At 45.1% G+C, this 11284-nt stretch overlaps 1 protein-coding gene across 2 annotated transcripts in view; it reads left to right on the top strand.

Moving 5' to 3' along the window:
* Nucleotides 1–11284, top strand: part of HDHD5 (haloacid dehalogenase like hydrolase domain containing 5) — a 29355-nt gene that overhangs the window by 8224 nt on the left and 9847 nt on the right. Inside the window, exons 1-3 of one of the 2 annotated variants that reach the window (XM_053255466.1) lie at nucleotides 93–288; nucleotides 6702–6908; nucleotides 9353–9465. In XM_053255466.1, the coding sequence (XP_053111441.1) occupies nucleotides 142–288; nucleotides 6702–6908; nucleotides 9353–9465 (467 nt within the window). In that variant the 5' untranslated portion in view covers nucleotides 93–141. Of the gene's footprint in view, nucleotides 1–92; nucleotides 289–6701; nucleotides 6909–9352; nucleotides 9466–11284 lie in introns of those variants that run through there. The other variant, XM_053255467.1, reaches the window with a different exon arrangement.

Genomic DNA, 11284 nt, shown 5'->3' with positions numbered 1-11284 from the left:
CTTCTTGGGAACTGTAGTTCATCTCCGCGGGGCTGTCGTCGCACCATGTGGTTCCTGGGGCTTGGGGCTGGGATTGGCGGGAGAGAGGGAGAGAGGGGCGGGCACAGGACTGTCCCCTGAACCGCAAAAGCAGGCAGGCGGATGGCCCTGAGGAGCAGCGGCTTGTTCCATGTGAGCAGAGCTGCTCTCCGGGGATGGCTGCCCGCAGGCTCGGCGCAAAGAGGTAGCTGCAGCAGCAGCAGCGCTGGCAGAAGTAGCAGCCACCGCAGCCGCCCCGCAGTGGGTCAGGTGAGAGAAACCCCGGGTCTCCTTGGGCTCTGGGGCACTTTGGACCTCTCCGGGGTCAAGCCTTCCTGGCAGCTGGGCCAGCCCTTCTGCCTGGCCTGCCAAAATCTTCCACCCATGCATCTCTCCTCTCGCCTAGGCTGCTCGTGGCGGGCTTCGGCAGAGATGGATGGGGCGGGGGAAAGGATGGTGACCTGTAGCATGCCATATGTTGCACTGGCTTGTTCAGGGACCTCTTAAGACTCCGTGAAGGATGCCTCGTGCGTTATCCCCCTTCCCCATTGTTACAGAAATGAAGAATTTCATCACTAAAACGGCAACCAAACAACCCTTAAAACTCTTGGAAAACAGAAAGGTGTGGCGATGGTCCCTCGCTAGGGTTGCCGGCTCTCCAGGTTTGGGCTGGAGTTTCCAAGAATCGGCGTCAAACTCTCAAAAGCAATCCTGGAAATTTTCATGGCTTAATATTGTGAAAAAATATTGGGCGATGGGGGGAATATCCAGGAATAGCTTCATTCAGCACTGACAACCCTATCCCTAGTTTAGATAGCTTTAAAGGGCATCAGATTGCTAAAAGGGCATCAGATCAATTCATGGAGGACCACAGGTCTGTAACTGGCTATTAGTCATGATGTGTCTGCTGCTCAGTGGTAGAGCATTTGCTTTACATGGAGAAGGTCTAGGGTTCAATGCCTGGCATCTCCAGGTAGGGCTGAGAAGGCAACATTGAGAGTCGCTGCCAGTCATTGTATAGTAGACAATACTGAGCTAAATGGATCAGTGTTACCTGATGTGGTATAAGACCACTTCCTAATGTTTCTATGGCTATGTAGAACCTCCATGTTCAAGGGCAGTATACCTCTGAAGAGGAGAGAGGGTATTGCCTTCATGCCCTGCTTCTAGTTTTCTTAGTTACATCTGGTTGGCTACTGAGAAGCAAGATGCTAGGCTAGATGGACTCTGATCTGACAGGGATTTTCTTAAGATTTTTCAAATTATCATCCCTTTGGGTTGTAAAGCCTTACTAGAAAGATAAGAAACCTCTAATAATTCAATTATAGCCATTATACTGCTAGTCTTGGGCCTCGACAGAATTACTGAAAATACATGATGCATAACAATACAAAGTTGTGAATGTACTTATATGAAGAGTAACAATGTTTATACATTAGAAGTATTAAAGTATTTGATCCCTTCCAGGTTAGATTACTGCAGTGTCTTGGACATGGGGCTGTCAGATTGTTGACTGATCTTGCAGAACAGGTTACACCTCGCCAGTGTTTAAGGAACTTTATTGCTACCAATTTGTTTTGCTTCTCTATATGGCTCTCTCAAACAGTCTCATTAGAAATGGCAGATTTGGTCATAGAAGGAGCACTGCTTGGATTTGCACTCATGACATGAAATAGAGACTGAAGGGAGGTGGGAGGCAATTGCAGGTGGAGGATTGGAAGAGTGTCAGCTGTGCTAATGCCACTTGCAGTTTGTGCCACATGGGACTGTCCATTTTGCCCATGCTGATTGCTCCTAGTCTGGATGAGCTAGCAAAATCCACACAGGAGGCACAGCTAGAGATGTGTTTCCAGAAAAATTCCCCATACTTAATTTTTCTGTGGAAAAAAATCTATTTCTAAATTTCCACATAAAGCTTTGCATTTGTTTCAGTGTAACATTAAACCACATTTATTGTATTTATCCCCCCCCCCCAATAAAATATTCCAGTTCAGCTACTTGGAAAATGTTGAAATATGGTATAGGAAATTAATATGGTGGAGTTATTGTATTAAACATCTAGGTCAAATGACATGTCACATCAGCTCACAATCCATTTAGGGTGTCTGAAAAATGTGCATAGTAAAATTTTCTGAGGGGGGGACTATACAAACTATGCATATGGGGGGTGGTTGCAGGGAATTTTTTTCTGGAAATTAGCAAAAAATTCAATTTTTTTCTGGAAAACTCTAGGCAGTCAATATAAGTGGCACTATCACCAAAACATCTCTATTCAATACCTGTTTGGCTCTGTATCTTCTCCCCACCCCTATTTCAAGCTTAGTGCTAGAGTAACTGGGGAAAAGCTGCCATCAGGAAGTGCAGCTTGCTGTTGTATTTTTACCCAAGAAGAAAGTTGCCTGGTATTATAATGTTAAGAGGTGTGTTTGCAGCATTTGTGCAAAGCTATTTCCTTTCCATATTTGGGATTCTGCCAGAAGAACAGATCATCTAAAAAGGAGGTGGGGCAGGGAAGAAGTTGCCTCAAGACAAACCAGTATAGGGTAATCTAAGGTCTGGGTTTGTGTATAATAGATCTGGTGGCATAGATCAGCCTACTGCAGTAAAACAAAGTCAGTCCTATACCCACTGTATGTGGAAGTTAATTGATTCCCGTGAGACTTGCTTTCAGGTAGATATGTTTAGGATTACAGGCTAAGAGAATAGGACAATCCAGGGCTGATTTGGAAGTATCATAGTTGTATGTATTGTTAACAGCCATAAGAATAAAAACACCGGCTGTAATCCTAACACAGCACTTGTGCAAGAACACTGCACTAGTGCAAGGCTGTTGCACTAGCTAGTTGCACTAAACCTGGAACTTGCATTCCAGTTTAGTGTTCTGCTAGCACAAACTTGTTTGCACTAGTGAGGTAGGTGTGCAACCTGCTCATATGTTCTGCGGGGAATTTTTGCACAGCAATGCAATTTTGAGCATCCCCATGATTTTACCCAGCTATGTGACCTTCTTACACTAGCGCAACTTTGTTGCACAAATGTAAACAAAGCAGTGACTGTTGAGATGTTGTCCACTCTATCCAGATCCAACAAAGAGAAAACACAATCTAAAGCAGTTTTGGAATGTACTCGAATGAGTATGTATATTCATAATGTGTCAAGAAGGCTACTGGACATTTAGTGGATATAATGACCGTTCTGTAAAAACTGGCAGTTGGCTTTAATAATAAGTAATAATAATAAACTTTATTTGTTAGCTGCCCCATAACAAATTGTTCTCTGGGCAGCTCACAACAGAGGATTAAAGCATACAATAAAAACACATAACACACTAAATCATAACAGACAAAAAAGAAAACAAAATACTATACAAAGCAGCTTAAAAACTCATTTTAAAATTAGTTAAAAATAAGATCAAATCTGAAAACCAGAATTTAAAAGGCCTGGGTAAACAAAAAGGTCTTTACCTGGCATCTGAAAGAACAAAGTGACAAAGCCAGGTGAACCTCACTGGACGGATGTTACATAAATGGGGCGCAACCACCGAAAAGGCCCTCTCCCTGGTAGCCACCCACCTCACCTCATTTGGCAGGGGCACCCAGAGGAGAGCCTCTGAAGAATATTTTAAGGTTCAAGTAGGGATATATGGGGCAAGGCATTCTCTCAGGTAACCTGGTCCCTAGCCATTTACAGCTTTAAAGGTTAAAACCAGCACTTTGAATTGGTCCCGGAAATGGACTGGGAGCCAGTGCAGCTGACCAGGGTGGATTTGATTTAAATCAAACTGATTTAAATCACGATTTAAATCACTAGCAGGGTGGATAAAAATAAAAAAAATCCGATTTAAATTAAAAAAAATCCGATTTTTTTTATTTAAATCAGATTTTTGATTTAAATCGGATTTTTTTGATTTTTATCCACCCTGCTAGTGATTTAAATCGTGATTTAAATCGTGATTTAAATCAGTTTGATTTAAATCAAATCCACCCTGGATGAAGCACTGGCGTGGTATGATCAAAATGTCCCAGTTAATAATCTTGCAGCCCTATTTTGTACAAGATGCAGTTTCCGGACCGTTTTCAAAGGCATCCCCACGTACCAAGGCATTGCAGTAATCTAAGTGAGCGGTTATCAGAGTATGAGTATGTGGCCAAGCTTTCTCTGTCCAGGTAAGGTCGCTGCTGGTGTATCAACCAAAACTGATAAAAGGTGCTCTGAGCCACAGAGGCCACTTGAGCCTCTAGTGACAGTGCTGAATCAATGAGCACCCCCAAACTGTGAACCTGGTCCTTCAGGGGGAGTGCAACCACATCTAGAACAGGCTGGACATCACCCAGGTAGAGGAACCACCGACCAACAGTACTTCTGTCTTGTCTGGATTGAGTCTCAGCTTATACATTACTGCATCCAAGCACCAATTCAGATCAGTCACTGCGTCACCTGTGTCTGATGAAAAAGAGAGCTACAACTGAGTGTCATCTGCATATTGATGACACCTCAGGCCAAATATGATGACCTTTCCCAGTGGTTTCATGTAGATGTTAAACAGCATAGGGGAAAGAATGGGACCTTGTAGAACCTCATAGCATAACTGCCAAGGGGTTGAGCAGTTGTCCCTCAGTACCCCCTTTTGGGAACGAGCCTCGAGGTAGAGGAGAGCTGGTCTTGTGGTAGCAAGCATGAAATGTCCCCTTAGCTAAGCAGGGTCTGCCCTGGTTGCATATGAATGGGAGACTTGATGTGTGAGCACTCTAAGATCTTCCCCTCAGGGGATGAAGCCGCTCTGGGGATAAGCAGAAGGTTCCAAGTTCTCTCCCTGGCACCTCCAAGATGGGGCTGAGAGAGATTCCTGCCTGCAATCTCGGAGAAGCCGCTGCCAATCTGTGAAGACAATACTGAGCTGACTCAGTATATGGCAGCTTCCTATGTTCCTATGTAGAAGCGGAACCACCTCCAAACAGGCTTTGTTGCTCTCTGCTTTATCTGATACCTTATGGAAACACCTCCTGCCACATGAGCCCCCACATTACAAATACGAGAAATATTTATATACTGCTTTTCAACAAAAGTTCCCAAAGCGGTTTACGTAGATATAAACAAATAAATAAATAAAATAAAACAGCTCCCTGTCCCTAAAGGGCTCACAGTATTAAAAAGTTACATAAGACAAGCACCAGCAACAGCCACTGGAGGAATGCTGTGCTGGGAACAGATAGGGCCAGTTGCTTTCCCCCTGCTAAATAAAGAGAATCACCACTTTAAAAAGGTGCCTCTTTGCTCAGTTAGCTGGGGACATGAAGATAATATTTGAAGGCTTTGCAACATATCCTAAGCAGGGCCTTTTGAGTGGGTGCCCTGAGGCTGTGGAATGATTTTCTTCAAGAGGTGAACATAAGTAACTGCTTCCAGTCAGTTCATTGGTCCAGTTTATTGTGGCTGGGATGATGGGAGTTGTAGTTCAACAACAGCTGGAGGGCCACGTTTGCCCACCCTGATCTATGCTGATTAGCAGCGACACTCCGAGATTTCAGACAGCAATCTTTCCCAGTCCTACCTAGAGCTGACAGAGACTGAACTTGTGACCTTCTGAACACAAAGCAGGTGCTCTACCACTGAGTGGGTTATGAACCCTTTAGAAGCCTGAGTGAAGCCCACTTGTTTGGGAAGGCAACAAGTGGAAGAGAGCTGGTCTTCTGGTAGCAAGCATTACTTGTCCCCTTAAGCTAAGCAGGATCCACCCTGGTTGCATATGAAGGGGAGACTAGAAATGTGAGCACTGCAAGGTATTCCCCTCAGGGGATGGGTCCGCTCTGGGAAGAGCATCTAAGGTCCAAGTTCCTTCCCTGGCAGCATCTTCCAGGTAGGGCTGAGAGAGATTCCTGCCTGCAACTTTGAAGAAAGCTGCTGCCAGTCTGTGTAGACCAGGGGTGCACAACCCAAATAACCCAGTGGGCCGGAACCACCCATGACTTAGTGTGTGGGAGGCAAGGTCAATGTTCAGCACATTAATGATTATATAACATTAATTCTTAAATATAAAGGAAAGTATTGAAAATACGAATGAACGGAATTATTGGTTACCCACCGCACGAGAGAAGAAGAGGCTGCAAACAACCCTCCCTCCTTCCTTCCTGCCTTTCATGCACTTTCAAAGTTTGCAAAGGTTAATTTGGAAGGGGTCTCACCACCACCAGGGCCACAGGGTAAAATAGCATTTTTGCACCTCACCACAAAACTTTGGACCACCCCTGGGGCCAGAAAAAATGTCCCTGCGGGCCAGACCTGGTCCCCGGGCCTTATGTTGTTGTGCAGGCCTGCTGTAGACAATACTGAGCGAGATGGACCTATGGTCTGACTCAGTATATGGTAGCTTCCTATGTTTCTAAGTCTGGTTTCTTGAGGATCACCTACCTACAATCAATTTGGGCTGCTTCCTGTTCTGTTTTGTGTGTACATATTCTAGCTTTTAAAGGTTAAGTGGAATTCTTGTCAGCTTTGAGCACACAGAGAAGAGGGATGGAGATGTGTTAAATAAACAAAGGACTGGAAACTGCCAACTTCTCTCTGTTTATCTTTCCTTAGGAGCAGAGAATTTATTCAGAGCTATTAATAAATATTCTTTCTCTTGTTGTTCCTAAATAGCAACGTTGCATAGTCTAACTCCTTTGAATCTTTGTCTACTGCAGAAGACTGCTCCCTCTTTTGGATTCCTCTTTGACATCGATGGCGTTCTTTTACGGGGCCAGCAAGTCATTCCCGCTGCCAAGAAGGCCTTCCAGAAACTAACTGATTCAAAGGGCCGGTTCCATGTCCCAGTTGCATTTGTAACCAATGCTGGGAACTGCTCTCGAGACAACAAGGCTGAGGAGCTGTCCGGTGCTTTGGGATTTAAGGTAGTGAGGATGTGTGGCATCCAGAATATTGGGGTCACTGACTGGTGGCTGGTGAGGGTAGAATTCTACTCTTGCTCTAAAAGCATTTGTGCAGGATCCTCCCAGAAAGGAAGCCTCCATCTTTCGGCTGTAGAGCTTCGTTTTTAGTGCCATAAGTCTATTTCCATTTCTTGTACACAGTCCAGATGGTTCCAAGGAAGTTGTGCTTCTGTGGTAAATATACCACATTCTCCAGCACTGGATGGATATTGCAGGAAATATGCAGTTGTGGTTGCTTTATGAAATGCAGTCATGCAAGTGTAGTGCATTGTAGTATTGGCTGACACCCTGATTAACGCAGCCCCCACACTAGTCCCTGCACGTATAAAGCATGGGCAATCTTGTGCCACAATGCAAATACTTCCAGAGCTCATAAATACTCTGGAAGCTCTCTGTGAGAGCAGCAAATACATTGCTGAGGGTCTCAAGGGATGCGCTTCTGCTCTAACGGAGTGCTTCTGGAGCATCGGCCAGCTCCTAAAGTATTTGTGCTCTCACGCAAGAGCGAAGCACAGGAGCTAGAGCAAAATCATCACTGATGTTAGAAGCACCCACACTGCATTTGTTTGTGATACAATGGCATAGCAAGCCACTGGCATAACAAGCACAGGAAGCTGCTCTAAGCAGTCGAGTTAGAGCCTTGGTTCAGTAGTCCAGGATCGTCTGCTCTGGCCAGCACTGACTCTCCAGCTCCTCAGGCAGAGATCTTTCCCAGTGCTGCTACCTGAGATCCTTTAATTGGATCCCCAGTGTAGGTTTGGGGCACATGATGCAGCCCCCTTGCAGAAACTAAGAAGGTCTAGGTGTCTGGTCACTAAGGGTGTGCACGGACCGCAGTTTGAGCACCGTTTGGGAGCAGGAGCTTTAAGAAAGAGGAGAGCAGGTCCTTATCTGCTCTCCATTGCTCCATGCAGCTTCCAGCTGGGGCAGCACACATCCCATGTATCCCTGTGTGGCGCCAGCATGCACATAGTGCCCGCACATGCTTTGGTCACTGCCTTGATGGGTAACCATCTAGGATCCTTCATGTACTCTGTCTTGAGTTCCATGATGAAAGAAAGATAGGACCTACATTTAATTATAATAATACTCAACATTTGTCTAGCATTTCTGAGTTTTCAAAGTATTTCACAATAACTAGAGATACTGGGGACTGACTAGAGCATGTGTTGGGTTGCTGAGCTATGGACCCTCCCTTTATGATGAGAAGGGACCGCTCTCTCCTCTTTCTCCATTCCTGTAACATTTTGTGAAAGCTCCTTTTTAATTCCATTTGTAATCTGAAACATGTCCAGCTGTTCTGTTTAAGACACCTTACTTTGCTTCAGACTTTTTCAGTCTTATTGAATTAATACAGGCTATTATGTAGTAAAGAAGATTTGGTGGAAGGAAGGAGCCAGTAACCTGGAATTCTGTAAACTGAGTAAACCAGCCACAATTGTGCTGTTCAGAACATGTTTGAGATATGTCTGTTTTAAAATAAACTGCCTATGGTAGATTTGTACTAGTAATGGTGTAATGTAATGATTTCTAGGTTCTAGGACATCTGACCCAAAGATTAGTGGATAATTCCACACATACGTGTTCACTGCTTGATTACTGCAGCCTGAAGTGATGACTCTGTATGAAATGGCCATCACAGATCAAACAGCACATGTAGAGCTTCGTTGATCAAGGAGAAGAGAGCTGATCTTGTGGTAGCAAGCATGACTTGTCCCCATAGCTAAGCAGGGTCCACCCTGGATGCATATAAATGGGAGACTAGAAGTGTGAGCACTAAGATAAACTTCAGGGGATGAAGCTGCTCTAGGAAGAGCAGAAGGTTTCAAATTCCCTCCCTGGCTTCTCCAAGATAGGGCTGAGAGAGATTCCTGCCTGCTACTTCCAACTGCCTTCTCCAAGCCGCTGCCAGTCTGTGAAGACAATACTGAGCTAGATAGACCAACAGTCTGACTCGGTAAATGGCAGCTTCCTATGTCACTCAACATCACTTTGAATGCAATACTTTCCAATGGAAGTAATTCACACATGCATGAAGTGTTGAATAATCATGTGATGCACATTTGTGTGCAACCCAATCTCTGGTATTGCTTGTGTATGTTTGGGCACCCCCATCACCTTTTTGATTGTGTTTTCTGCTGTGCTGTGAAGAAGATGAAATGAACAGACAAGCCAGCATATTATCTTTTGATACATTTCTACCTGAACAACTCCCAGTCTTTCTTCTTGGTCTCTAATATCTGAAAGAAGAAGGGCTGATCTGGGTGCTCTTGCAGAGATTAATCCACTGGGTGTGTCTTATGCTAGTCTCCATAGTGGCATGGACGGTGAAAAGTCAGGCTATTGCGAGTATTGCATGTGGAAATGGTGAGCCCCCTGTCCTAATGACTTCTCTCTCTTTTCAGGTTTCTCCGGAATGGGTGATCCTCTCCCACAGCCCTCTGCGTCTTTTCCATGAGTTCCATGACAAATGTGTGCTGGTATGTGGGCAGGGTCCAGTGGAGGAGAATGCCAGGAAGTATCTTTTGCTGCTTCTAGGTTTCCCCCCCTTCCCGTCTCCACCTCTAGCCATGTATTGAGAGCCAGTGTTGTGGAATGCTTAGTGTTGAACTTGCACTGAGGAAACATAGGTTCAGATCCCCACTCAGCCATGAAGCTCGCTAGATGGCCTTGCACAAGCTACTCCTTCGCAGCCTAACTTGCCTCACAGGGCTTTTGTGAGAATAGAATGGGACCCATTCACACATTATGTTCAACTCTTGTATAAGTATACAGTGTACACAGGTACAATCATTCACATGTTACATTGAACACAGGTACAGCAGTTCACTTCTTTTCTGTATCATGCATTTGAGGGGCCTGTACCCGGGTTCACTTTTAATATGAATAGAGGTACAGCCATTCACACAAACACATGTACAAGTGTACAGACGTCTGTACACTTGTAGAACATAATGTCTGCTTCGGGCTCATGTGTACCATGTTTAGGGGATGGGGTCAGTGCTAGAGCATTCTGAAGTTCTCAGATTCAATCCCCAGGATCTCCAGATAGGGCTGAGAAGAATTCCTGCTTGAAGCCCTGGAGAGCTTCTGCCAGTCAAAGTAGACAATACTGACCTAGAAGGACCAGTGGTCTGACTCAGGAGATGGAAGCTTCCTGTGTTCCTACTATCCTGTGTCTCTTGGAGGAATGGTGAGACACACATGTAGCTAAGAAACAAATTTACCATAATGCAGTAAATTCACAACCCAGCCTGTTGTGGGAAATGACAGGTTCTGGTCCAATCAAAATGAACAATTAATCATGGGAGGGCCAATACTTTCCTAAGCCACTGCATGTAGGGTCACAGTTGAAGAAGCACTAGTTGCTTAGGATATTGACTATAGAAGCAACTTGGCCCTGGCTAATTTGTGAGGGTATCAGAATTAATAAGGTGTATACATATTACTGAGCTGAAATTGGGTACGCATGCAATGTGGGTATTTTTGCGTAATAAGAGTTTGAAATTGGGAATATTGTACATTTCCCCCTCAGCATGGTGACCTGAAATATATAATAAACAGTAGCGGAGCCAGCTGAATGGCAGCCTGTGTTCCGCCCCACGGCCCCACCAGTGATGCCCCATGCGTGTGACGTCACGTGCACGGGGGTGTGGCTCGGGCTCTGGAGAGCCCCGAGTGAGCTTTCCCCCTCTCATTTCAGGCAGCATTTATTTCCTTTCCTCTCCCTTGCTGGAGGGAGAGAAAGGAAAATAAAGGCTGTTAGCAGCAAGCACTGCCTGGAAATGAGATGGGGAGGACTGGGGCGGGCCTTCTGGCAATCGGGCCACGCCCCCTTTGCTTGTAATGTCATGCTCAACAGGGGCTCCAGCTGCCCTTTTCAGTGGCGGCCTGGGTTCTTTGAACCCATTCGCTCAATGGTGGTTCCTCCCCGATAATAAAACAGGTTACTCCCACACTTTCTAAGAAGCTGGAACTTTGATACTCAGGATCTTCTGAAAATGGGACATTCTTACATCTGTCACTCAAAACGTATGGCAGAAGGCTTCACTCTGTGCAGTAAGAACCACCAATAGGATAGAATGTTGGGATGTAACAGTTCTGTCTTCCCTTCACACATTTGAAACATAAGAAGCTGGCTTCTGTGGAGTCAGAGCATTGGTTGCTTCCTGCTGAATGTATGGGTGCTGGTATAATTTGTACCATGATTTGCTCTGCATTTGGCCTTCTGTGTAGGATAGGAAAGTAAGTGGTGTTTAGATGTGATTACAGGGCAGGGTTTTTGTGGGCTCCAGTTACTAAATACTTTGGTTACTTCTGAACAATTTCCCTCTTAA

Source organism: Hemicordylus capensis, chromosome 5, assembly GCF_027244095.1.
Source record: "Hemicordylus capensis ecotype Gifberg chromosome 5, rHemCap1.1.pri, whole genome shotgun sequence".
In the NCBI taxonomy this organism is placed as follows: domain Eukaryota; kingdom Metazoa; phylum Chordata; class Lepidosauria; order Squamata; family Cordylidae; genus Hemicordylus; species Hemicordylus capensis.
The sequence above is the reverse complement of the archived record's forward strand: the minus strand, read 5'-3'. Positions and strand labels throughout refer to the sequence as shown.